Source organism: Engystomops pustulosus, chromosome 1 (assembly GCF_040894005.1).
Source record: "Engystomops pustulosus chromosome 1, aEngPut4.maternal, whole genome shotgun sequence".
Lineage (NCBI taxonomy): Eukaryota > Metazoa > Chordata > Amphibia > Anura > Leptodactylidae > Engystomops > Engystomops pustulosus.
Window position 1 is genome coordinate 175,811,746 of NC_092411.1, and position 27,275 is coordinate 175,839,020.

Below are 27,275 nucleotides of genomic sequence, written 5' to 3' on the forward strand. Positions count from 1 at the left end.
TTTACGGTGCCCCTTAAATAACATTTTATATTTATTCTCCAAATTGCTAAGATTACAGTGTTACCAAATATGTATAGGTTTTATATGTTTTATGACATTAGGACAAATAAATCATTTTATTTAAAAAAAAAACAATTTGATCTTGTATGGCTTCTTTCTAAGGATCATTACCTTTTTATGCTTTGGTCAATGTACCTAAATTAGCCAGCATATTTTTAGCGGGACGTGGTGGCATTTTTACTTACATTACACTAACCGCAGCCATTAGAGCGGCAGCGGATGTAACCGTCCGTCCAAATGCGGCAGTGAGTGAGTTGAGAATGAAGATGCTTGCTTCATGTTTCATTTTATGTTGATCAGGTGCTGAAAAGACCAACGATGGGGGTGCAAAGTCTTGGGCCTCACCAATCAGATGTTGGTGACCTTTCTTTAGGATATGTGATCACTTTAGCAGAGATGCCTAAATCAATAACAATAATCATTGTTTAAATATATTACTGCATGTGTCTTCTCCCACAAATTATAAACCAATTACTGTAGGAGACACCTTGAACGGATAGATCTGCTCTGCTTTTCTGTGGAAAATAAAGAAGGTAAGCAGCATTGATTATAGAAGTGCCCTACTAGCGTAAAGCTAATGTGTGGCCAAGACTGAAGTGAACCATAGATCAAAACTAACCTTAGCCAAATCCAACATTTAATGGAATTGGTGTTTGTAATTGCTGTTACTTTGCAGCAGCTTTTAGATCAACAAAAACTGCAAATAAAAGTTTTGCTCCAAATATTTCTTTACTTGTAACTCAAGGATGTGACACATTGCTCATGACCATTTCTAGGGGCAGGTTAAGTCTAGTGCAATGACCCCTTGCAAACCTAAATAAACTGCAGAAAAAGCATAGTTAGAAAAATAGGCACACATTCTAAAATAAAGTGTTACAATAGCTTACTTAAAATGTTAAAAGCAATGGGGGTAGGAATAAAGAAAAGGTTACAGCTGGAAGGGCATCATTATATTAGCAGAAATAGCTTTTAACAAGTCATTCATGGAGACCATTATTAAAATGCGTACAGTAGCCTCCATTTCAATTCAAAAGATGCTAGCAGTCTGCTACTAGCCAAAGTCTTTGAGTGCTTAGGGCACAATCTGAAAATTAAGAAAATAGATTATCTCCACCTGAGTTCCCCCAATAAGTCGGCCTCATTATCCGTCAATAATGAAGGGGGAGGCAGTGTACATGACGATACAACAATGTTGTGAAGAGTATACCAAATTTTGAAAGACTAAAGTGCAACAGGATAACATGACAATAGGATAAACTGACAATAGATATACTCTGTGTATATATGTATATGGTTTACATGGAAAATAGGATCAGACTGGTAAAAATCCAATCCTCTGGTGCTTATGGTTTGCCCAAGATTAGTGTCACCAGATGTGGCAGCTGCTTATCCCCAACCTATATTGAATGAAAAGGACAATGTATGTAATCTTCTAGCCAGTCTATGGTCAGCTTTACTGTGAGGTATACTATCACAATAAAATGAAGGTTTAGTGTTTTACCATTTGGTCATGATTGCCTGGGCAACTGCATTTCCTTCATGAGGTGATCTAATAAGTTTCATTAATATATTACATATTAATCCAAGTGTTCCCAAACTAAAAAGAGAATAATTAAAATGCTACTGCTTACAAAGTTACAGAACTATCCATCTTAAACAATAAAAGGATTACTAAACAATATCACAGCTTATTTACAGTGGGATCAAGTCTATGTTAAAAAAAACTGAATCCACACTGAGACGCAGCTTCCTGCAGAGGTAAAATTCTGCTTGAGCTACATAGTCAATTTCTAAAGCATTCCCCAAGCTCTGAATCCTAACAAATGTAACAGGGAAACAATTGTAATTTTATATTTCTTGATCTGCTTGTGAATTGTGCCCATGCAGCTCATCTGCTGAGTCAGCAATCCTGTAGAGACACATGGGTGACTTTGTGTAAACTAGTCTTCATGTAAGAAAGTATAAAGCTTACAATCTATTGTATGTTTATGAATACAGTACTTAAAATGTGCAATCATCATCTATATCCATTTTAATTTGTTTGAGTGAGATCCCACAAGCTAAATTTCTAACTAACCTGTAGTCCATTAATATTGAGATCAGTGTGGGTGCTACTGCATCCTAGTAACTATAGATTGCTATAACAGCAATCCTCAATAGAGATCATAGCAAACTTTATCTGAAACTAACATGGTTTATACAATAACCATTTATTCATTTAGCATCACTCCTAAAAGAGGGCAGGAGGAGAAACCACCTTATTCATTCCACGGGTGGAATGGTAGCACAGCTAGCATCAGCAAAATTGGCAGAGGACACATTAGTTAGAGCTGGAAGAATAAAAAGACTTGCCTGACTGCAGCACTGGTTGTATAAATGCACATTCAGTCAGGTGACCACTAGGAATTAAGTGGAAAATGTTTCGGACAGATGAACTCCTTACCTTTTATGTATCAATGGGAGAAAACAAAAATCTTTAAGCATACATTTTCCCTTCATTCAAACCATTGTTTAAACTGCTTGGACAAGTGTCTTTCTGAACCATAATACTTTCTAAAGAAGCTCTAAACAAGTAATAATTCTAGTTACGGTATATTAAAGGACATCTACCACCAGGATGAAGGATTGTAAACCAAGCACACAGACATACTGGTGTGTGCTCCCTCTGGCAGGATCTGCTCTTCTTTTAGCTTTGTATTCTGTGGCTTTTACAAAGAAAAAAAAAAGAAATGTATAAGTAAATGAGTATGAGGACTCATTTGCATAATTATTAAAGCCTTTTATTCTTAAAAATAAGGGCATAAGAAACTTAAAGAGTAACTGTCATTTAAATTTTTTTTTTTATATGTTGTAGGATATGCAATTGGATTGGTTACCCGAATCTTGCAGTTTTCTCCCTCTTATCAGTCTCTCTCAGTGGTCCCTCAAATGGCCGTTGCTATAATCTCTCCATAGTCTCAGTGTTGAAGACGGAGTGAAAATGTGCATATTAGCCACGCCCCCTCTCTGCACTGTGCATTTCTGTTGGCTCTTTCTGGCCCCAGCCACATTGTATGCACTGAAATAAATCCTGTCAGCATTTCAGTGCAGACTCTCCCAGCCTAAATACTCCTCCAGTCTGCTCCCCACAAGCCATCTAAGCGAGCTCACTCCTGTGCTGCCTGGACCCTTATCCACATGAAATAATAAAAAAATGACACATAAACTAATCTCTCTCCACGACCATTGCCCAGCTCATTATACATAGAACCAGTCCAGTCAGGAATGTGCAAAAAAAGTGCATGATGTGATATATACATATACAGTATATAGAGATATGCATTTGTGTGTGTATAATATATAGAAGTCCAAAAAATAGGCAGCACTCCAGGATGTATTGCCTTGGATTTCTGCCATTTTGTGAAGTTATAAGGATCTCTCATTCATAGATTTATTCATTATATATATTATATATATTCAAGCAGTGCTTGATGAAGGTGTCACACACCGAAACGTCGCCACTTGTTCAATAAAGTTCACCTTTTATTTTGAAATTTGAACCATGGAGTGCTGCCTGCTTTTTACTTTACACATATATATATATATATATACATATATATACATATATATATATATATATATATATATATATATATATATATATATATATATATACACATATACATACACACATATATATATACATATATTTCTTTAAAATTATCTAGTTTTTTATTTCAGTAACAATAATGTGGACTGATTTGACAAGCTTTGTGCAGCGCTGTGTAATCTATGTACGCTATATAAATAAAGAATTATTATTAACAATTGGGAAATTTATGAGTTACCTCAGCTGCATCCATTACTAAAATTATGCAGGCATCCTTTACTGGATCTTCTGAACTACACTGATTTAGTCTTAGCATCAAGCTCTGCGCTTGCCTGTGTGGGTGTGTCTATGCTCAAGCGGGTCATTGGTCAGGAGTCTGTGCGTGTGATCACAGGAGGCAGGTTCCGCCCCTCAATCTTACAGATTGTATATTTTTTTAAGAACTGCAAAACATGGTTGATATGGAGAAAAAAGGTACTAAATGGTGGCTCAGAGGTAAAATACTTGGAACAATGATTCCCAGGGACAACTGGAGCAAAATTATGTTTATGTATTTATTTTTGCTCAGCATGACGGTTACACTTTAAAGAAAAGTGGATGCTGCCAGAGAGGGCATACACCAACATGTAAGTGTGTTTGGTTTACGATCCTTAAAAGGGTTCTCAGGAGGTGGAAAAACATGACTGCAGTCTTCCAAAAACAGCACCACACCTGACCATGGTTACTGCCAGTACTGCAGCTCAGCTGTATAGAAATGAATGGAGCTTAGTTGCAATACCACACACTACCCATGGTCAGGTGAGGCACTGTTTATGGAAGAATGCAGCCATGTTTTTCCACCTCCAGAGAACCCCTTTAATCCTAGTGGTAGATGTCCTTTAAGAAGTGCTCCCCATCTAATCATTTACAATCTAGTAGAATACAGGGAGAAGCATAAAGGTGACTGAATGGCAGCACTAGTTAAGACGTTCTTTATTTATTGTATCATTTCAAGTCCCAACAGTGAGGCCTTTGCTGATAAGAAAGTGATTCTTTTGCTAGCGATGAGGCATTAATTTATTGTGAAGGGAAACCCCTTTTTATAAACAGTGGTAATCCTACCTAAAAACAAACCAAACTATAAACAACAGCAAGAACAGTAACTGGCTATAGTAAACAGCTTTGCTATATTTTTTTTAACTAAGGAAAGTAAAATATTTCTGAACCCAAAATAGGTCATTGGCTCATACTCATGCAATATAAGAAAAGTTAAATGTAAAGGGCCAAATTCTTAATGTTTTAAACTACGGTAAGTTTTGATCAAAACAAAGATATCCTACCCCTTGCTCTTACATAGTACTTATTTATCTTTCCATTGGTATTCTTGTCTGTATCCTGCTGAATTTTGTTAAAGCGCCATAAGGGTGTGTTATATGGAAATACTGAATTTTGAATCTGAACACCTGGCTGGATGATAAAGATTGATAAAATATCACCCAGGAAACATTTTAAAAATCTGTTTTCAGACAGATTAGTACTGATAAGTGTGATGAGCCAGCACCACAATCTGATGGGGACATTCAACATTACAGTTAAAGGGAACATTGCTGATCTTTTGCAAAAGTATAAAAAATTTGAGCACAAAAAAGTTGTAGAGAGTAGTTTTCAGGTTTGCCTCTCTTTTTCTGGTAAGGGGAAAACTACAGTATCTTCTGCCTATGTGTATAGACTGTGTAAATGGCTCATTCTATATTTTGTTGAGCAAAGAGTCAAGTCCTAATTCTGCTGCCCTGCCCTGTGATTTCAATGCTCAGGCGATAGAGCTTGTTGTAAAATCCTGACCATTCAATTTGTACTTCTGAAAGGACTCCTCCTTTCATGTGACTGCCATAAAAAGCGAGTGGCTGAAAATGTAGCATCCCAGTTCAGAAATAAATCTCTTTTCTGCTTGAGTTTAAATTTACACAGGAGATAATTACAGAAACCGCAAGGTATGATTAAACATCCCTAGATCAGAGGTACAGTATAAATCTTTCTGCAAGTTAAAACATTACACTTTCAATTACTACTGTATATGGAGTAAGTATTTACCAAAGCGTTAGATGACGCAATGCTGTTTATAAACACATCCAACTTCACAATGGCAATGACTAAAACAGCAATTCCATTTAAGGTAAGATGTGATGTTCTATAAGGACTTAAAAGCCAAAGCCACTTCAATAAAGAAAGAAATAATCCCCCTGGACATGATTCTAGGAGTTGACGATCACCAAAGTTAGGAGCTCACAACTCACAAACTTATTCCATGGGCACATTCCTGTGTGGTAGAAGAGACCATTGGTAGAGTAAGAACGATTCACCGGGATGGTGGTGCCAGCACAGGGTACATCAGGGTGACATTCAGGGCATCATTGTGTTGCACTAGTGATGTGTGCTGGTAATGAAGCACTAACTCTTTTAAAGAAGCATAAAGGTAATAAGGTTCAGCAAAGCCGTAACCGGTGCTTGTCTTGTAGATCACGCAGTGCTTGGTGTCACCATCCACCCTGGAGAGACACATTTCAAGTGTTAATGTATATAAAACACACACTTGTCCAAATTAGGGAAAAAGAACTGTGGATTTTTACTTACACAACTGAGCACGCATAACAACCTTTCTGCCTGCTTTCTCGAATCAAGAAGGTACCATCTGGCTTCCCAATAAGCATTTCTTCAGCTTGCTCACGTTTCATCTTTCCCATATACCAGGTTCTCTCTTCATGGTGAGGGAGATCCTCCTCATCATCCATCATGGAGTAAGGACTGAAAAGGAAAAGGGGGACTAAGATGATGTCTTTTCATTTCATTGTTTTTTGTTTATGTGAAAATCTTTATTTCATTTTTACCAGTAACTTGCTGGTTAATCCTGATTATCAGTGCTACATGTTTGAATACTGGAATATTTTAGTGTGATGTTAACAATGGACTTACTCTTCAGGTTCGTTCTTCATGTCCAACCATTCACTGATATCCTTCTGCCGAGCACCTTTCCCAACCAGCCAGCTAAAATTGCAATTGAAATAAATCAATTAATTGTAATTAAAAAGGTTACAATTCACAATTGAGACTACAAACTAGATTAAAGCAGATAAGAAAACACACAAAAAACTAAGAACAAGCATGCAATGATAAACACAGCTAAAAAAAAGCACTCTGAAAAATGAAATCGCGGTAGGTAGATTTATACAAGTTCAGAAGCACAAGCTGAGTAGCTTAACAATGCACAGTCAGATTTCATACATTTTTTACAGAGCCTCTGTAAAGAGCTTTTCCCAACAGCCATCAATTTTGCCTTGTGGTCCAGAGGGGTTTCGCTGCCCCCTCTATCCGTGTTTGCGCTATTGGGTGGTCGATCCAGACCAGCCAAAAGAAGCAATATTCTTCATAATGAGCATCGCTGTGGTGAATGAGAGCAACACACAGCGACAATTGTTGCTGTCTAGGACAGCACCAATCAGTGGAAGGGGCCATGTCTGGTGGCATCATGCCATCTCCCAGAGAGCTCCGATTGACCGATCTGTGCACCCACTGCTGGATATCCACTTGTATGTGGATAACTTTTATGACAAGCGTTCCCCTATTCCAATCTTTCAGTTCCAGAGGTTCTGTAGCATCCGGCATTGTACACAAAAACTATAGAGGTCCCCTGGAACCCTTGTTAGGAAGCCACTTATAAAGGGGGGCATCAAGGCACTCAGAACATGGTGTTGGTCAAGTTTAACCCCTTAAGGACCAGGCCCTTTTTCGTTTTTGCGTTTTTATTTTTCACTCCCCACCTTCAAAAATCTATAACTTTTTTATTTTTCAATGTAGAGAGCTGTGTGATGTCTTATTTTCTGCGTAACAAATTGCACTTCGTAGTGATGGTATTAAATATTCCATGCCATGTACTGGGAAGCGGGAAAAAAATTCTAAATGCAGTGAAAATGATGAAAAAAACACATTTGCGCCATTTCTTGTGGGCTTGGTTTTTACAGCTTTCACTGTGCCCCCCAAATGACAGATCTACTTTATTCATTGGGTCAATACGATCACAAATTTGTATAGGTTTTATAATGTTTTCATACATTTACAAAAATTAAAACCTCCTGTACAGAAAAAAAATTCTTCATTTTACAGTGTTCTTGCGCTAATAACTTTTTCATACTTTAGTGTACATAGCTGTGGGTGGTGTCATTTTTTGCGACTTCTGATGACGTTTTCAATGCTTTTATTTTTAGGACTGTGCGACCATTTGATCACTTTTTATAGAATTTTTTCTATTTTTCAAAATGGCTAAAAAATGCAATTTGCGACTTCGGGCGCTATTTTCCGCTACAGGGTAAAACGCTGTGAAAAACGGTTATTATATTTTGATAGATCGGGCATTTTCGGACGCGGCGATACCTAATGTGTTTAGGATTTTTACTGTTTATTTATATTTATATTAGTTCTAGGGAAAGGGGGTGATTCGAATTTTTATGTTTTTTTAATATAATTTTTTTTTATTTATTTTTTTTTACTATTTTTCAGACTCCCTAGGGTACTTTAACCCTAGGTTGTCTGATTGATCCTACCATACACTGCCATACTACAGTATGGCAGTATATGGGGATTTTGCATACCATCTATTACAATGTGCAGATTGCACATTGTAATAGATAGCCTCGATCATGACAGCCTCGGATCTTTGTGTGACAACGGATCGCCGCTCCCCGGTGACGTCACTGGGAGTGACGATCGGAGCCAAGATGGCGGCGCCCATGCGCCGCTGGCTCTTTAATGCCGCCGGCAATCAAAGGGTTAACACCCCCGATCGGGTGTTAGCGACGGGCGTTTGCTTCATTATGAAGCAAATGCCTGGTGAGTATGAAGAGGGCTCAGCCCGTGAGCCCTCTTCATACTCCCCCATGCGCAAAAAGACGTAAGAGTACGTCTTATTGCGCTATGGGGTTAAGGACAAAAACAATGTTCTTGTTCTCAGCACAATTCATAGGGACTTCAGCACCCACACTAAGAGGTACCACCACCACTGTCCTCAAGCCAGGCAGCATCCTGGCTTACAATAAATACATGGTTGGGGTTGATCTTTCAGATAGGGTGCTGAAGCCGTGCAGCGCCCTACTGAAGCCGAAGACATGGTACAAAACGCTGGCTGTGTACATTGTACAGATGGCACAGTACAACTCTTATGTGCTGTTCCAGTGTGTAGGTCATGCCGTATCATTTCTCCATTTTCAAGAGGCGGACATTAAGGAACTAATATTTGGACAAGAAGGATGTCCCCATGTTTTTGCAGGACATCACTTTTAGTTGGTCCCCTGGTATATTCCACCTTATACGCAACACATTCATAATTTACGTCCAACCTTTGTTGTGGATTCGTCCAACTGTTCAAAGGTCAAATTTATCACTATACCCCTCAATTATTTAATTGCGGGATGTAGTTTGCAAACTAGGGTCACTTGTTGGTTTTATTTTTTTTTTATTTAGGTTTTGTGTTTCCCCTCCAAGCCTCTGGATTTGTTAGCAATTCTCCAAGTTTTTTATTTATTTATTTATCAAGTGCTTTACCATTGCGGAGCCCTATTGTATTTTCTGGCTAGTGTTTAGGATCACATGTTGGGTCTTTCTCACTTTAGGAAACAACAATATAGCAACATTTTCACATTTTTCCTTTTTAGGGCTTAATTGCATCATACACCTGTAGGGGCAAATACACATATTACACCTTGCTAAATTCTCTAAGGGGTGTGCGTTCAAAAATTAGGGTCACTATTCTAATTATACCACTAGGGCTCCCCAAATGCATGTAAAAGATTTCTGTCAAATTTGGCTTTTAAAGGCAAATGTCCCTCTTTCCCTATACTGTGCACCCATACAACATTTTATATGCACATGTAAGGTAATTCTACACACGGGAGAAATAGTTTTACACATTTTTGGTGGTTATTCATCTTTTCTCCCTCTCTTGCTTTAAAAAATTAGAGGCAAAAGTGACCTTTATAGGAAAATGTTCACATTTTTCCTTTTTAGGACAAAATTGAATCTGCTAGGGCAAATACAGGCAATGTTACGTACAAGATAGGTTCCATAGGTTTCTTCTTAAGTTGAATTTGTATGCAAGTCGAAACTGTATACTTTATAATTGTAGATCCAGACAAAAAAAATTTTTCCCAGTGACAATTGGAGTTTCAAATGTTTTTGCTGTAATTGGACCAAGGATTATCAATAAAACCTCATTACAGACACCTTACAGCTGATCATTGCAGTTAGGGACTATAGTAAAGCATCCAGAGACTTCACTAGAGGTCACAGTGGGCAAAGGGGTCCGTCTGTAACTAGGGGTCGCCTGTAAGTCGGGTGTACTTCAGTAGGGGACCGCCTGTACATCACCATTCCTAAATGGTGTCTCTTGTTGGGGCTCTTTGGTACCACTAGGGCTCTCTAAATGCATCCGGACACATGAAAACTTTTTCAACCATATTTGTCCTCCAACAAATACCGTATATACTTGTGTATAAGCCGAGTTTTTCAGCACAAAAAATGTGCTGAAAAACCTCACCTCGGCTTATACACGAGTCAAGTAAAAAATACAAAACTTAATACTCACCCTCCGGTGTCCGGATTGTTGGCGCAGGTCCCGATCTTCAGCGCACGGTACCAGGAGGCGGCGGCTCCTCTTCCTTCTTCGGTGGCCGGCAGATCGTGTCCATGCGATCTGCTGGCGGGCGCACAATAAGATGCAGCGGTGTCGCGGCTAATGATGTCATCAGCCGCGACACTGCGGTATCATAGTGCGCGCCCGCCGGCAGATCGCATGGACGCGATCTGCTGGCTACAGAAGAAAGAAGAGAGAAGAGGAGCCGCCGTCACCTGGTACCGCGCGCCGAAGATCGGCACCCGCACGCTGAAGATCGGCACCCGCACGCTGAAGATCGGCACCCGCACGCTGAAGATCGGCACCCGCACGCTGAAGATCGGGACCCGCACGCTGAAGATCGGGACCCGCACGCTGAAGATCGGGACCCGCACGCTGAAGATCGGGACCCGCACGCTGAAGATCGGGACCCGCACGCTGAAGATCGGGACCCGCGCCAACAATCCGGACACCGGAGGGTGAGTACTAAGTTTTTTATTTTTTTTATACGCTTGGCAGGGGGCAGGCTGCATACCTCACGGGGGCAGGCTGCATACCTCACGGGGGCAGGCTGCATTCCACATGGGGGCTGGCTGCATACCACATGGGGACTGGCTGTATACCACATGGGGACTGGCTGTATACCACATGGGGACTGGCTGTATACTACATGGGGGGTGGCTAGCTGTATACTACACCCTCGGCTTATACTCGAGTCAATAGGTTTTCCCAGTTTTTGGTGGTAAAATGAGGGGTCTCGGCTTATACTCGGGTCGGCTTATACTCGAGTATATACGGTAAACAACGCTCTTTCCCTTCCAAGTGCCCCTCTGTGTCTGTACAGCAGTATACAAGGACAAAATGGGTATTGACATACACTAAACATTGCAAAATGCATTTTTCTGTTAAAGCCATTGTGAAGGTGCAAATTTTAGTGGTCAATGAATATATTGTTAGATAAGATTACATTTCAATAATTCGACATCCATTTATTTTTAACCCTATGAGCGTTTCATGAGGGTGCACAGATTTCTCAAAGGTTGTTTTGAATAATTTGATTTTGGTTTTTTAAAATTTTTGGCCAAATTTACGTTTATTTCATAAATAATACTAACCATTTTGTTTAAATTTCTCAACCAACATGAAGTACAATGTGTACAAAAAAAACAAAAGTCACTTGGATATGTTAGAGCATTCCAAAGTCATGACCACTTATAGTGACATATGTCAGATTTCAAAAAATGAGCGAGTCACGAAGGTGCAAAATGGCCAGGTCGTTAACGGGTTAAAAAAAGTAAACAAATTGAAATATAAATGACAAATATATGGCTGCAAATTACAGATGGAGCCTGCAGAAGGGAAAGCTGCTAAACAATACAGAATATACACACAAAATGCCTAAAAGTAACTCTGGTATTCCTCTTGTACATACATCTGGCCTTAATGTATATGCAAATGGAGGAGTTGCGTGCCATTGATGAAAGTAAATTTTAGGCTAGTCACTTGATCTGGTCTCCACTGATCATTTTCAAATCCTCATCCAACATAGGCACCTGGCTTATCATTAGCAGCACAGCCCACTAATCCATCTCCTACCTTTTCCCACATCCTGTCTCATCTCATGTCTGTGTAGTCATTTCCCCCTCCTTAATTCACTTGATAACAAGTGTTATTTAATGTGTGTGGTCATGCATTTGTGGGCATGCAATTCATCATAGATATCCCAACTAAAAGAATATCTTACAGAAAAACAAACAGGATAAAAGTATTTTGAGGAATAATTGATGGATTATATTGAAAGTTGTATACAACGAGACAGGAGAATTTAGTAAAGTTACTTACACAAGATATTGATCTCTAAGCTTCCGAAGCTGCATCAGGTCTGGTTTCAAGCTATTCATCTTCTTGTCAATCTCTCGATTTTCATTCGCCTGCTTCCTTAGGTCTTGTTCTAGTTTCTTTTTGCTGTCATGGATCTCCGTTACTCGAGATTTAAGTTTTTCAGAATTCATCATAATTCTATTGGAAGTTAGATAAACAAAAACAGTGATTAAAAGTCATAATATTTTATGTCAACATACATGTGCCTAATAACATAGTGATAACATATTTGTAGATTTTAATGGGGTATATGAAACTTCAATCCGGGTCTGATACTGAAGGAGTTGTCAAGCAAGGCTGCACACTAGAGGGTGATTGATTTTCTGTATTAAAGACATCTTGACAGGCACGTTTTGCCGAGATGTCACATGCACAACAAGCATGATGTCGTCACAGATGGCCTGACGGGAGCAGAAGCAGTGGACAACTGTCACCATCGGATCCAGGGATGCTCTCCAGAATGGGAAGTAAATTATTTTTTCAATTTCTCCTCAAATGATGCCCCTTCAGGTGCTTTGTGTAAAACAGAAAACCCCTAAAAAAAAGTATTTTTTTCTGTTATTCTGACCTTTCTATCTCCTGGTTGTTTCCCTCTCTTCGACATTTTTCAATATAGTCCCTAGTAAATGCTTCTTGAGTTTGACACTGCTCCTCGAAGATTTTGATGGTTTCTTTGAAAGCCTCAATAGCTGTCCGCTTCATTTGCAGTTCCTGTTAAAGTACATAAGGTTGGCATAGGAAATTAAAACTTGTCAATAGCAAACAAAAAAAAAAAAAAAGAATTAAGTATGGTCAAAAATTTACCTGCGTTGTCCTGGTATATTCTTCATAGAGTGAATCAAACTCCCGACTTTTATCTCTGAACTGTTGGCTGTAAATTTTGAGTTGCTCCCCTACAGCCTCCACACTGTCTTCCTTGACAATCTGGTCCTTATGTTTCCATGAAAGAAAAGGTTAGTTTGATTGAGGCAAACATGAATACTCCATAAATTCCCACACATAAAATACCTTACCTGCTGATATTTGGACATGGGGTATAAAAGTTTGGTGTCCAGTTTGGCATTATACTGAGCCAGAGACTCATGACGATAATGTGCAATTAGAGCCACAACGGATGTAAAAGTCAGAGGTTCCGAAAAACCATACATGCTGTCCCGGTGGAATATTTTGATCAATTTATTATTCCCTCCTTTCCTAAAATATAAAAATAAGTTAGTACTGACAGTAGCAGGTTTGAACACACTGTTGTTTACTTCTGATGTAAATGGGATGAAACCCAATTAATCAGAAAAATCAGCAAATTTGCGAATAGTTGCATTACCTCAGAGTTAGGGTGTATTCTCCTGGGATCTTGCTAGAGGCATCTCTCACCAAAAATGTCCCATCTGGTGTATCCCGCAGTTTATCATTGACTTCCTCCCTGAAATAAGGCATTAGCAAAAGAGTTAAAAACTTGTATTTTAACACCTATTTCTCCTAACTTCTTATTTCATCAAATAAGCCAAAGTAAATTTTTATAGAAGCACCCTGATTTATACATAATACATGATGTTGCAAGTATCTTCACATGACATTTCAGGGTATATTCTAATATGGCAATCTTTCTGCTGACATTTCTGATTAAATATTTTTGGAAGTTAAAGAGGAGTTAAAATGTGTCAAAAAATAACTAAAACAAACCCTCACATATGTCACTGCTGTGTTGAGGCATGTGATTTATGTTTTTTCTTATTATAAGTGTTCTATCCTCTCAAATATATGGGTTTCTGCATGCCTTGTTCAGGTGGATTGGACAATCTGACCTAACCCCAAGCACTTGTTGCCATTTGAATAAACACATACTACAATTTTAATTGTTTTTCCAATAAAATTTGTGAACAACTTTGCATTAGCTATTTAAAAAAATGCTCTCAAAAGCGTAGGCCAAAATAAAAAAAAAATAGTAATTTCAAACAATTCTTTTAGTGTACAACCATACGTGGATACGTACACACAGCCATGCATTTTTCAATGCATCGTAGCATTGTGCTTGCGTTTGGCTGATTACAAACTTGCTTTCATGACTATTGGTATTGGTCGCTGCAAATGCATTCTCCCAAATTTGTTATGCTTCTTCCGAACCTTACTACATCAAACACACTGCTCAAACATAGTGTTAAGAAGCAATCGGCAAACACACAAGGTAAGCTACAATCAATTAAAGCTTCCATCCTTGTTTGAAAACGCAGCACTAGGCAGTAAACGCCATGAATGAACAGACATGTTCAACAACCCATAGTAAAAAATGGGTTCATCACCTGTTGCACCTAGACCACAAAACACAAACGCAGGGCAAAACGCATTGCAAACGACACTTGTGACAGCAACCTCAATTATAAAGACAAATATTAGCCTCACCTAGAAATGTCGCCCCAGTACCACTCTGCTTCCTGCAGTGACCCTCCACCAACCCCATTAGTGGCAGATGCTGGCAGTTTGGGTTTTGCTGGTTTGGGAGGGAGTGCTAGAAAGAATTAAAAAAAAAGTGAAGAAATCATAATCAAAATAAAGAAAATAAGTACCGTATAAGTATAATACACACTTTTCAGCAATAAGAAGTATTTTTAAAAATCCATTACTGCCAGACCCTCATGATTGTTGTCCAAAGCTTTTCACATTATCTCTGAGAAAGAAGAGCCTCTGCACCACTATCTCCATCTACCTGCTGTCAGGACATTGCTATTACTGGAAGCATGAAAGGGGTGAAGGACTTTAGAGTGAAGCATGTGAACAGTCACTTGCGGGGGAGGACCCAGGGAATGGGAATGAAAGTACTCTTTATATTTCAGCTGGGATTGGGTATATAGCAGTACTGTTGGTGTGTGTATATGAGTGAGTGAATGAATGTAGCAATGCTGTGTGTGTGAGTGAATGTAGCAGTGCTGTGTTTGTGTGTAAGTGAGTGAATGTAGCAATTGTGTCTGTGTGCGAGTGAATGTAAAAACAACTAGGAGACAAGCCCAATCTCTTATTACCTCATCAACAAATTATTTATTCACTTATCTATTATGTCCCTACCGCTACCAGCTGTGGGTGAGTGATTATTATGATTGCATTACATGCATTAACTATGTATATTTATTTTTAGTTATTCAATGCCATACACTCCAATTAAAATGAAGTGCAAGTGTGTGAAAATAGCAGGGCTGTGTGTGCGAGTAACTGTAGCAAAGCTGTAATATGTGCAAGTGAGTGAATGTAGCACAGCTGAGTGGTGTGCAAGTGAAGGTAGCAAAGCTGCAATGTGTGCAAGTGAAGGTAGCAAAGCTCCAATGTGTGCAAGTGAAGGAAGCAAAGCTGCAATGTGTGAAAGAGAAGGTAGCAAATTTGTGTGTGTAATCCAGGGGTGCAGTAGCTTTGAGGCAAGTTGAGCCTCATGCATCAGGTAGCACCACCTGCAGCAAAAAAGGGGGACAACATCATGTGCACAATGACCTACTACAAAGCAGGATTTTCAAGGTGAACCCACTAACTAAATAACTAAAAAAAAAAAAAACCTGATATATTACTACCGGATGGGGCGAAGAGGGCGGCTTTCTATAGCTTGCCTCAGGTTCATCCCTTGTGTGATCAAATGTGGCAGAGGTGTGTGTGCGAGACGGAATGTGGCAGAGGTGTGTGTGCGAGACGGAATGTGGCAGAGGTGTGTGTGCGAGACGGAATGTGGCAGAGGTGTGTGTGCGAGACGGAATGTGGCAGAGGTGTGTGTGCGAGACGGAATGTGGCAGAGGTGTGTGTGCGAGACGGAATGTGGCAGAGGTGTGTGTGCGAGACGGAATGTGGCAGAGGTGTGTGCGAGACGGAATGTGGCAGAGGTGTGTGTGCGAGATGAAATGTGGCAGAGGTGTGTGTGCGCTACGAAATGTGGCAGAGGTGTGTGTGCGATACGGAATGTGGCAGAGGTGTGTGTGCGATACGGAATGTGGCAGAGGTGTGTGTGCGATATCGAATGGGGCAGAGGTGTGTGTGCGATATTGAATGGGGCAGAGGTGTGTGTGCGATACGGAATGTGGCAGAGGTGTGTGTGCGATATCGAATGGGGCAGAGGTGTGTGTGCGATACGGAATGTGGCAGAGGTTTGTGTGCGATATCGAATGGGGCAGAGGTGTGTGTGCGATACGGAATGTGGCAGAGGTTTGTGTGCGATATCGAATGGGGCAGAGGTGTGTGTGCGATATTGAATGGGGCAGAGGTGTGTGTGCAATATTGAATGGGGCTGAGCTGTGTGTGCGATATTGAATGGGGCTGAGCTGTGTGTGTGAGATGGAATGTGGCAGAGGTGTGTGTGCGATGTCGAATGTGGCAGAGGTTTGTGTGTGAGATCGAATGTGGCTGAGCTGCGTGTGTGAGAAATCGAATATGGCTGAGCTGCGTGTGTGAGAAATCGAATATGGCTGAGCTGCGTGTGTGAGAAATCGAATGTGGCTGAGCTGTGTGATCAAATTTGGTGGAGCTGTGTGTGTGTGTGTGTATGGAGCAATGTTGCATTTGTAAAATTTGTTGATTTCATATAATTCAATTAAAACATAAAATGCATAACAAAGTGAACTCTTAATAAAACAATAACATTCCAGTGCAGGGGTACCTGGGGGAGGCTGATCTTGTGACACTTCATTATCCTGAAGTAGAAGCTCCAGTAGCAGAGCAGGATAATCTGGTAATGCTTCTGCCCTGATCAGAGAGAAAAAGAAAACACAAATATGATATGCCATGGGTAAATTGGTTCATGTTAGGTTTATACATAGAGTGTACAATAACCACTGAGAAAAGATGCAGTCCAAGAATGCCTCTGATTGCCAACACAATGGATTACAATACTCAAAGACATATGTGTTCATGGTTTGTGGGTGCCTTTCAAATAAGTGTAGTTTAATACTCTTAATACTGAATACTAAGTATTTAAAAGTACATTTATTAAATAAAAATTGTTACGTCTCTACTTGTCCTAAGTCTTACGTGTCTCTAAAAAAAGAGACACGTAAAAAGCATGAATTTTCTTCAGTCCTATTATCAATCTATAAAATGTAGTCCACAGTCATACGGATTTACTGGTGGAAAACTGTCAACGCTAGGATGCCTGGTACTTGAGGGGGTTTTGGGCACCTCTTTTATTATTCTTCTTCAGATTCCTTTTGTGGAGAAGTACACTTTTTAAAAATATGTAAATTAGCCAGAGGCAATCCAGGCAACGTCATGGCCTGGTAGCCAAATGCTAGTCTTACAAGGATGTAATGAATGTGTAAGTTTGGGGGGCAGAATATTATGTAATTTACCAATATACATCTATTAAAAGTTGTGTACCACTTTCATGATATGTAAAGTGGCTGCAGATGAAGGGTTATGTGATCTTATGATAGTATTCGTGAATAGAAGATTAAAGGGGTATACCCATTTCAGCAAATTAATGTTATGGTTTGTATCATAAAAAGTTATACAACTTTCCAATATACTTTCTGTATCAATTCCTCATGGTTTTCTAGATCTCTGCTTGCTTTCCTTGTATAGAAAGCTTCTACGTTTACTTCCAGTGGACAGAAACCTGACCATGATCACACAGGTGCACGGTTCGTTATATAACAGAGAGTAATCAGAGTTGTGTCTTATAACGAGCTGAGCATTTGTGTGACCATGGTCAGATTTTAGTCCACTGGGCGGTCATTTTATGAATAGGAATGTTGGTTGCTGAGACAAAAAGACAGGAGGCCTCACTTTAAATATCATGAAAGCAGAGCAGAAATTTTAATAGATGCATACTGCCAAATTACCCAATATCCTGCCCCCCACACTTACACACATATTACATAAAACATGAGGTAAAGAGACCAATCCTTTTATTGAAAGGCCTGCAGTATTAGCGTTTATTAACGGTTGTTCACCTCCTACAACTGAAGAGAGCAAAATTATTTACAAAAAAAAACATGAGGAAAAGTGTCCAACCCCTATAAATCATAAAGAACTACAGTGGTGTAAAGATCAAGCCCACTATTAGAATCTGCAGCAGAGTATCAAAACACACTTTCCTCTTGGGCTGTCTAATCGATGAGTCAGGGCATGGAAACTTCCAGGAGAACTTTACCTGGAGAATAGGATTGTTTTTCAGAGGTTGGCCAACACAACATCTTAAAAAATGTAATGTTTTACAGATAAAACATTTGAAATCTAAAACTGTTCACATACACTCACCGGCCACTTTATTAGGTACACCATGCTAGTAACGGGTTGGACCCCCTTTTGCCTTCAGAACTGCCTCAATTCTTCGTGGCATAGAAGGTGCTGGAAGCATTCCTCAGAGATTTTGGTCCATATTGACATGATGGCATCACACAGTTGCCGCAGATTTGTCAGCTGCACATCCATGATGCGAATCTCCCGTTCCACCGCATCCCAAAGATCCTCTATTGGATTGAGATCTGGTGACTGTGGAGGCCATTTGAGTACAGTGAACTCATTGTCATGTTCAAGAAACCAGTCTGAGATGATTTCAGCTTTATGTCATGGCGCATTATCCTGCTGAAAGTAGCCATCAGATGTTGGGTACATTGTGGTCATAAAGGGATGGACATGGTCAGCAACAATACTCAGGTAGGCTGTGGCGTTGCAACGATGTTTAATTGGTACAAAGGGGCCGAAAGAGTGCCAAGAAAATATTCCCCACACCATGACACCACCACCACCAGCCTGAACCGTTGATACAAGGCAGGATGGATCCATGCTTTCATGTTGTTGACGCCAAATTCTGACCCTACCATCCGAATGTCGCAGCAGAAATCGAGACTCATCAGACCAGGCAACGTTTTTCCAATCTTCTACTGTCCAATTTCGATGAGCTTGTGCAAATTGTAGCCTCAGTTTCCTGTTCTTAGCTGAAAGTAGTGGCACCCGGTGTGGTCTTCTGCTGCTGTAGCCCATCTGCCTCAAAGTTCGACGTACTGTGCGTTCAGAGATGCTCTTCTGCCTACCTTGGTTGTAACGGGTGGCGATTTGAGTCACTGTTGCCTTTATATCAGCTCAAACCAGTCTGCCCATTCTCCTCTGACCTCTGGCATCAACAAGGCATTTCCGCCCACAGAACTGCCGCTCACTGGATGTTTTTTCTTTTTCGGACCATTCTCTGTAAACCCTAGAGATGGTTGTGCGTGAAAATCCCAGTAGATCAGCAGTTTCTGAAATACTCAGACCAGCCCTTCTGGCACCAAAACCCATGCAACGTTCAAAGGCACTCAAATCACCTTTCTTCCCCATACTGATGCTCGGTTTGTACTGCAGGAGATTGTCTTGACCATGTCTACATGCCTAAATGCACTGAGTTTCTGCCATGTGATTGGCTGATTAGAAATTAAGTGTTAACGAGCAGTTGGACAGGTGTAGCTAATAAAGTGGCCGGTGAGTGTATATATTGGTATTTGTGGTAAATATAGTACTACTTCACTACTGAGCATGTACATAAAGTGTAGCACATATTAATCTCAACTAACAGCATGGTGCGCAACCAATGGCCACATGTGACCTGGCAAGCCTCAAGTTGTGTCCCGCGCCCTGCTGACAGTCAGAGTCCATTAAGTGTTTCTATAAGGGATTCTTTCATCAAGGAGGCCGTAAAGCCGTGAGCGCAGCTGAGAAGTCCTCACTGCTTACGTGTCCTTATTTGTCTAGACTTCTGATGCTGGTTCATAGAAACCTTGTGCTAGTGTTAAGTTGTCTTTACTCAGAAGACACTGAGACTTCACAAATTTAAACTGTTATATCTCCAGATCTTCAAAAATAGATCCTTCCTGGACCTTTTTTTTAATAAAGTATAGGTGGAGAACATCAATGAGTACAACCTGGCAAGCCCAGCACTGTCAACTATATTCTAGATTAAAGGTGAATATGTATAGTGCACAGTAAACCAGTTTGTGCATCTTAGGTTTTCATATAATATAATATGGTTGGAAATCATCATAATTTTAGGAAAGTATATATTTAATGAATGTATCCATTATAAACAATAACTTACCCTGTAATGACAGGTCGAAACAGCAAAGGTCCAAACATCTCAACAGCAAACTTTAGTGTAAATCCATTTATGTTACAGAAGCTGCATGCTTTCCGGATGTGTTGCAGAACACACTGGAACGTGAGAATGTGTTGTATGGGAACAGTAGGTGGTTGTAGGAGTGACAGAACATGTGTTCTCTTTTGCACATCTTCCCCATTGTCTGTATGTTTGAATTGGAAAGAAACATGTGAAGAGCCATAGCCATAACAAGTAAGAATGATCAGGAAAGAAAATGTGTTATTTTAAGAACTATTCACCTTGGCTAAGTGAACTATGCTTTGATACAAAACTCCAGAACTTGCACCAGTAGGGGGAAGTACTATTCAACATTGTGCACTGTGCATCTACCCAACATTTCATGTGAACATCAGTCTCCTATTGAAGAAAATGAATTCCATCCTCTGAAAGCAAAAGGACTTCCCTGGTGTTACGTGAAAAAACTGCTATACGGGCAGAGCCAAAATGAGATATGCAGTCAACAAGGGTGGTGGTAAATTTCCTTGAGTAGATGTAATCTTTTGGTGTGATAATGGACCAATTTGTTACAGCCAAATTAATACTTAAAGAGAACCTGTCACCCAAGTGCTATTTTTTTTAGGGCCCAGTTTGCTATAGACAAAGTACCATATATACTTTCATATAAGTCAACCGGAGTATAAGCCGAGGCACGTAATTTTATCACCAAAAACTGGGAAAACCTATTGACTCGAGTATAAGCCGAGGGTGGGCAATGAATTAGTCACAGCCTCACAGCATATAGCCGGCAAGCCCCGGGTAGCACAAGGCCAGCCCCGGGTAGCACAAGGCCAGCCCCGGGTAGCACAAGGCCAGCCCCGGGTAGCACAAGGCCAGCCCCGGGTAGCACAAGGCCAGCCCCGTTTAGCACAAGGCCAGCCCCGTTTAGCACAAGGCCAGCCCCGTTTAGTATAAGCACTCACTTTTGCAATGCTCTGGGCAGGTCCTCTTCTTGCTTAAGCTCCAAATCAGTGCACATGGCCCGGCCGATGCACACTATGATGTCAGCGGTAGCTGACGTCATAGCTGCGCACAGATCTGCGCTGCCGATGGAAGGAGAGAAGACCTGCGGGGGGCGCCGGAAAGGTGAGTTTTGACTAATTTTTTTCTTGACTGAAGTACAAGACGAGTTTGAGTTTTTCAGCACATTTTTTTGTGCTGAAAAACTCAGCTTATACTCGAGTATATATGGTACTGTGTTATATGGTGTTTAAAATAAAGTATGCAAAACTTAACCTGGCTCCCATAGACACAAATTTCAAATGAAAACTTCCATCTGCAGTGAGGACATGTCATCGGGGAGAGGGGCAGTAGCCAGGAGAGCAGTGAATATATTATACAATAGAAATTTGACATTTTTCTCTCTGGGACTCACTAGATGGGAGCTAGTAAAGTTTCACATGCTTTATTTCAAACACCATAAAACACAAACTATTTTAAAAAACATATTTGGTATATACAGTACCCATTAAATGAAAAAAAAAAATGTGGAAGGAACTGCAGCTAGTTTCCTTACTGCCTAAATAGCAGATGGTCACCAATCCCACCATCGACTTTCTACACCAACACAAGAAACAGTGACCCAAAATATAACAGACATTAATAAAACTTTAGTGACGTTTTACTTGTTAAAAACTCAATTAAAATGGATGTAGATGACTACCAACGCCTACAAGTAATAGACACTAATATAAATACCGTATATATATATCCTGCCAGCCCCCTGTAGTATATATATCTCCTGCCAGCCCCCTATAGTATATATATCTCCTGCCAGCCCCCTATAGTATATATATCTCCTGCCAGCCCCCTATAGTATATATATCTCCTGCCAGCCCCCTATAGTATATATATCTCCTGCCAGCCCCCTATAGTATATATATATCCTGCCAGCCCCCTATAGTATATATATATCCTGCCAGCCCCCTATAGTATATATATATCCTGCCGGCCCCCTATAGTATATATATCCTGCTGGCCCCCTATAGTATACATATCCTGCTGGCCCCCTGGAGTATATATAGCCTGCTAGCCCCCTTTAGTATATAGCCTTTTAACCCCCTGTAATATGTAGTATCTCCCACCCCCCGGCAGGTCTTCTTCTATACAGCGGTGCTCCTGCATCGGCTATTTGTCCAGCGCTGTCCGTCGCAGCCACCACGTTGTCAGCTCCTCCCTGACATCATAGTGTGTGCAGGCGCCGGCACATGTAGTAGAACGTCAGCCAGCGGCTGATGTCACGATCCCTGTGATGGACAGCATGGGGACAAAGAGCCGATGCTGGAGCATCGCTGTATAGAAGAGGACCGGCCAGGGGGACGTCGGAAGGTGATTACACTGTTAGGTTTTTTTTCTTGACTCGAGTATAAGCCGAGGTGAGGTTTTTCAGCAAATTTTTTGTGCTGAAAAACGCGGCTTACACTAGAGTATATATACGGTAGTCAGACACCAAATGTGCAACTTCTCCCACTCAGAGAGGGATCATAGGTAAACCTCACCTATGAGATAGGCAATGTGAAAACATTGCCTGATTTTTAAAGAATTTATTTGCAAATTATGGTGGAATAGGTATTTGGTCACCTACAAACAAACAAGATTTCTGTTTTTCACAGACCTGTAACTTCTTCTTTAAGAGGCTCCTCTATCCTCCACTCATTACCTGTAGTAGTGGCTCCTGATTGAACTCCAAACTCCACTATAGTAAAGAGCTTTCGAAGGACACAAAAAAAAAAAAAATGTAGACCCTTACCAGGCTTGGAAGAATGATTCTGCAATAGGCAAGCAGCTTGGTGTTAAGAAAACAAGTGTAAAAATAATTAGAATGGGAATACATACAAGACCCCTGTTAATCTCCCTTGATCAGGGGCTTCATGCAATATCTCATTCCATGGGGTCAAAATGATCACAAGAACGGTCAGCAAAAATCCAAAAACCACATGGGTCAATGACCTGCAGGAAGCTGGGACAGTCAGTAACACACTATGCTGTCAGAGGCTCAGATCTTGCAGTGCCAGCCGTTTGTAGTTTGCAAGAGAGCATTTGGATGAAACCAAAGTAGAACTGTTTGATAGAAACACAACTCATGTTTGGATGCAAATCAGCATTCACTCTCCTCCTAAGAGCACCATACCTACTGTAAAGCATGGGGGGGGGGGGGGGGCAAAATCATGCTTTAGGGCTGTTTGTTTGCAAAAGGACCAGGACGTCTGACCCATGTACATGAAGGAATGAATGGGGTCATGTATTGTGATATTTTGTGTGCAAACCTCCTGCTATCAGCAAGGGCAATGAAGATGAAAGATGTGGATGGGTCTTTCGGCATGACAATGATCCCAAGCACATTCGTAAGAAGCACTTCAAGGTCCTAGAGTGGCCTAGCCAGGTTCTAGTTCACAACCCTTTAGGAAACCTTTGGAGCGATTTGTCTGTGTTTCCCAGCGACAGCCCCAAAACATCAATGCTCTAGAGGAGATCTGCATGGAGGAATGGGCCATCATACCAGCAACAGTGTGTGCCAACCTTGTCAAGACGTACATTCGACCTCTGTTATATATCATTTGTAATATATTTGTTGGCAATGACAAAGTACTGAAATTAACTTTTGTTATTGACCAAATACTTATTTTCCACCATAATTTGCAAATAGATGCTTTACAAATTTGATTTTCTAGATTTGTTTTTAAATTTAGTTTTTCATAGTTGAGGTTCACCTATGATGTAAATTACAGGCCATTTCATCTTTTTAAGTGGTGAAGGAAATTACTGCTGGTATTCCAAGCTTGTTGGTTATAGCACCCAAAAAAGGATATCTCGGAGTTCCGATCTTAAAATTAATCTTGTGCTTTATTTCATAAAAATTAATAAAACATGAATAAAAATCGCGACACGTTTCGGTTCTGTACTAGAACCTTCTTCAGGCAAAAAACATAAATCTTACATTGTGTTGTTCAGTATAAATACCGTATATACTCGTGTATAAGCCGAGTTTTTCAGCACAAAAAATGTGCTGAAAATCCTCAACTCGGCTTATACACGAATCAGTAGGCAGCCCAGCACTTAAAAAAAAAAAAAACCTTATATACTCACCCTCCGGTGGCCCTGATACACAGCGCTGCTCCCCCGATGTCCACGCGGGTCCTCTTCTGTCTTCTATCTTCCTCTGTCTTCCGCAGGGCGCCGCCATGTTCTTCTCCGGCCGTCACATAGTATGACGTCAGCAGCGGCCGCGTCATACTATGCGCCTGCCGGGCGGGAAGAGTATAGCGGCGCCCTGCGGAATACAGAAGACGATAGAAGACAGAAGAGGACCCGCGTGGCCACTACTGGGGGCTGGCTGGGCAGGCTAAATACTACTGGGGCCTTGCTGGCTATATACTGGGAGGCTGTGACCAATGCATTTCCCAGCCACGGCTTATACTCAAGTCAGTAGGTTTTCCCAGTTTTTGGTGGTAAAATTAGGGGTCTCGGCTTATACTCGGGTCGGCTTATACTCGAGTATATATGGTACATGTACACTGGAAATATAGTCTCCGGTACTCAGGAATCACATCCGGTTCAAACGGTTACCAGATAAGGGAGACGTATATTCAATACAATGTTAGGATACATATAAAAACAAGTACAAAGGATTAATAGCAAATGAAAAGGTCAAAGAAGGACCAATTAATCAGACTACTATAAGAAAATGCTATGTCTTTAAATTTTCTTATAGTAGTCTGATTAATTGGCCCTTCTTTGTCCTTTTCATTTTTCTAGGTTGTATTTTGGATCACTATTTCTTGCTTTGTTGTAGCTCTTTATACTTGCCAAGTCAAAAGTGTGGGTTCACCATTTAACCACCACCAGATAAGTGCAATTTTAGGTATACCTAATAGTAACATATTGTCGCCTTGTTTGACCATCAGATAAACAAATTATAATTGGAATAGTTTTCCGATATTACGACCAATAGCAGGAGAGGTTCCACAATGCTGGAGGTTTATGTACCTAGTAATGCCTGGATGAGATCCCGGTGGATGTGCACTGGAATAACAGGACTGGGTAATTCTTGCAGGAATGACTTCACCATTTCTGTGAGGAAACTGATATCTGCCACTTCCAAGTCTAGCCCAGAAAGATCTGAAACTGCAAAGCCGAAAATAAAAAAACAACTCTCACACAGCAGGTCTAGGCCAAATAAGTAAATGAAAAAAACAAAACCCTAAGGAAAGATCACAGTTTATTAAATATGTCCCATTAGTTTAAGGAAGTAATCCCTTTAACTCCAGAATGTTATAATTTTATACACCTCAATGACTGATTTGGCAAGCTCTGTACAGCGCTGCGTATTTATAAATAAAGAAATTATTATTATTATTTATGATATCGATCATGAAATTATCCTTTCATCTTTACACAAATGGTCTAAATGACTGTCAGTACTCCTCTCACTAGTCACAATAAATCTTTAATTCTCTAGTGCCATCATATTCTGCAGCTCTTTACAAATCATGGGGTTTATCTACAAAATAATACATTACAGACCAATACCATCGTCAGATAAAACAATAGGAGTGAGGGCCCTGCTGGCAAGAGTTTACGATCTACAAGGACAAAGATGATGGATGCAAGTATATTTGACTGTATCCAATGCGTTTGTGAATACATTTTATTTATTTTCTCATAAATTATACAAGCTCATAATATAAAACAATATAGATCATACAACATGTAAGATACAGTCCGATCCTCCGCTGACAGCCCCGGCTGTAATAAACTCAGCATGCGCAATAAATCATAATTGGACCTGCTCGGCGCATGTGGTTAAAAAAAAAAAAACCTGAAAAACTTGCCAAAAATGTAAATTCTTTTTAATCAAATTGCTTTAAAAAAAAATTTACTAAAAAGTTAAGTACCAAAATGATAGCACTACTTATGACGTCAGTAATACCGATACAATGTCTGTAGACACGGTGATCATGGGCAAGGTGGCGGCTGTTCCTGACAGCCACCAATTTTGCCTCATGGTCCAGAGGGTTTTCGCTGCTCCCTGCTGTTCATGTTCGCTGCTATTATTAATAGCAGCAATATTTGTCACAATGAGCATCACTGGGGTGAATAATAGGAACAAAGCACGACAGTTGTTGCCGCCTAGTACAGCACCAATCATCAGTGGTAGGCGCCATGTCTGGTGGCATCATGCCATCTCTTGGAGAGCTCTGATTGTCCGATATGTGCCCCCACTGCTGGATAAGGGCTACCACTTGTATGTGGATAACTTTTATCCCAGCGTTCACCTATTCCAATTGCTCAGATCCAGAGGTTCTTAAGCGTGGGGAAGCACTGTACACAAAAACCATAGAGGTCCTTTAGAACCCTTGTTAGGTGGCCACTTAGAAAGGGGGGACATCAAGAACATGGTGTTGGTCAAATATAAGGACAAAAGCGATGTCCTTGTTCTGACCACAATTTAGAGTCTCCCAGAGTGACAAAATTTAAGTTGGTCCCCTGGTATTTTCCACCTCCTTATACGCAATGCACTCACAATTTACATCTAACCTTTGTAGTGAATTCATTTACGTAAAAGGAATTATTGTAACAACTGTTAGGTCAAATTGATCACTATACCCCTTGATTATATCATTGTGGGATGTAGTTTGCAAACTATGTGGGTTTTTTATTTAGGCTTTTTATTTCCCCTCCAAGTCTCTGAATTTGTTAGCACATCCTTTAGAATTCTCCAAGTTCTTTGTTTAAATATATATAAGACGACTTTTGAAGACAGAAAAATCTTCTGTCTTCTCTAGGGTCGTCTTATACGCCGGTAATCCCGACCTCCCGCCGTGTATTCACAGCGGCGGTCGGGTTGCGCTGCATGGAGAGGGTTCACGGGCTGAGCCCTCTCCATAGCCGGTAAGTCTTTGCTGCATATTGCAGCAAAGGCTTACCGGTAACACCCGCGATCGGTGCTAGCACCGATCGCAGGTGTTTTCACAGCCATGGCTGCCGGCAAAGCTGCCGGCAGCCTCAAAAAGATA

General features: G+C 40.5%; 1 protein-coding gene across 1 annotated transcript in view; it reads right to left on the reverse strand.

Annotated features, from left to right (window-relative positions):
* Positions 1 to 3,716: 3,716 nt before the first annotated feature.
* The window catches only part of PIK3R2 (phosphoinositide-3-kinase regulatory subunit 2), a 56,590-nt gene continuing 33,031 nt past the window's right edge, over positions 3,717 to 27,275 (reverse strand). Inside the window, exons 5-16 of the mRNA XM_072113923.1 lie at positions 25,246 to 25,383; positions 20,203 to 20,404; positions 16,792 to 16,877; positions 14,565 to 14,670; positions 13,489 to 13,587; positions 13,181 to 13,361; positions 12,972 to 13,097; positions 12,736 to 12,878; positions 12,129 to 12,305; positions 6,599 to 6,670; positions 6,260 to 6,430; positions 3,717 to 6,174 (exon numbers count right to left, since the gene is read on the reverse strand). Of these exons, the coding sequence (XP_071970024.1) occupies positions 5,985 to 6,174; positions 6,260 to 6,430; positions 6,599 to 6,670; positions 12,129 to 12,305; positions 12,736 to 12,878; positions 12,972 to 13,097; positions 13,181 to 13,361; positions 13,489 to 13,587; positions 14,565 to 14,670; positions 16,792 to 16,877; positions 20,203 to 20,404; positions 25,246 to 25,383 (1,691 nt within the window). The 3' untranslated portion in view covers positions 3,717 to 5,984. The remainder of the gene's footprint in view (positions 6,175 to 6,259; positions 6,431 to 6,598; positions 6,671 to 12,128; positions 12,306 to 12,735; positions 12,879 to 12,971; positions 13,098 to 13,180; positions 13,362 to 13,488; positions 13,588 to 14,564; positions 14,671 to 16,791; positions 16,878 to 20,202; positions 20,405 to 25,245; positions 25,384 to 27,275) is intronic.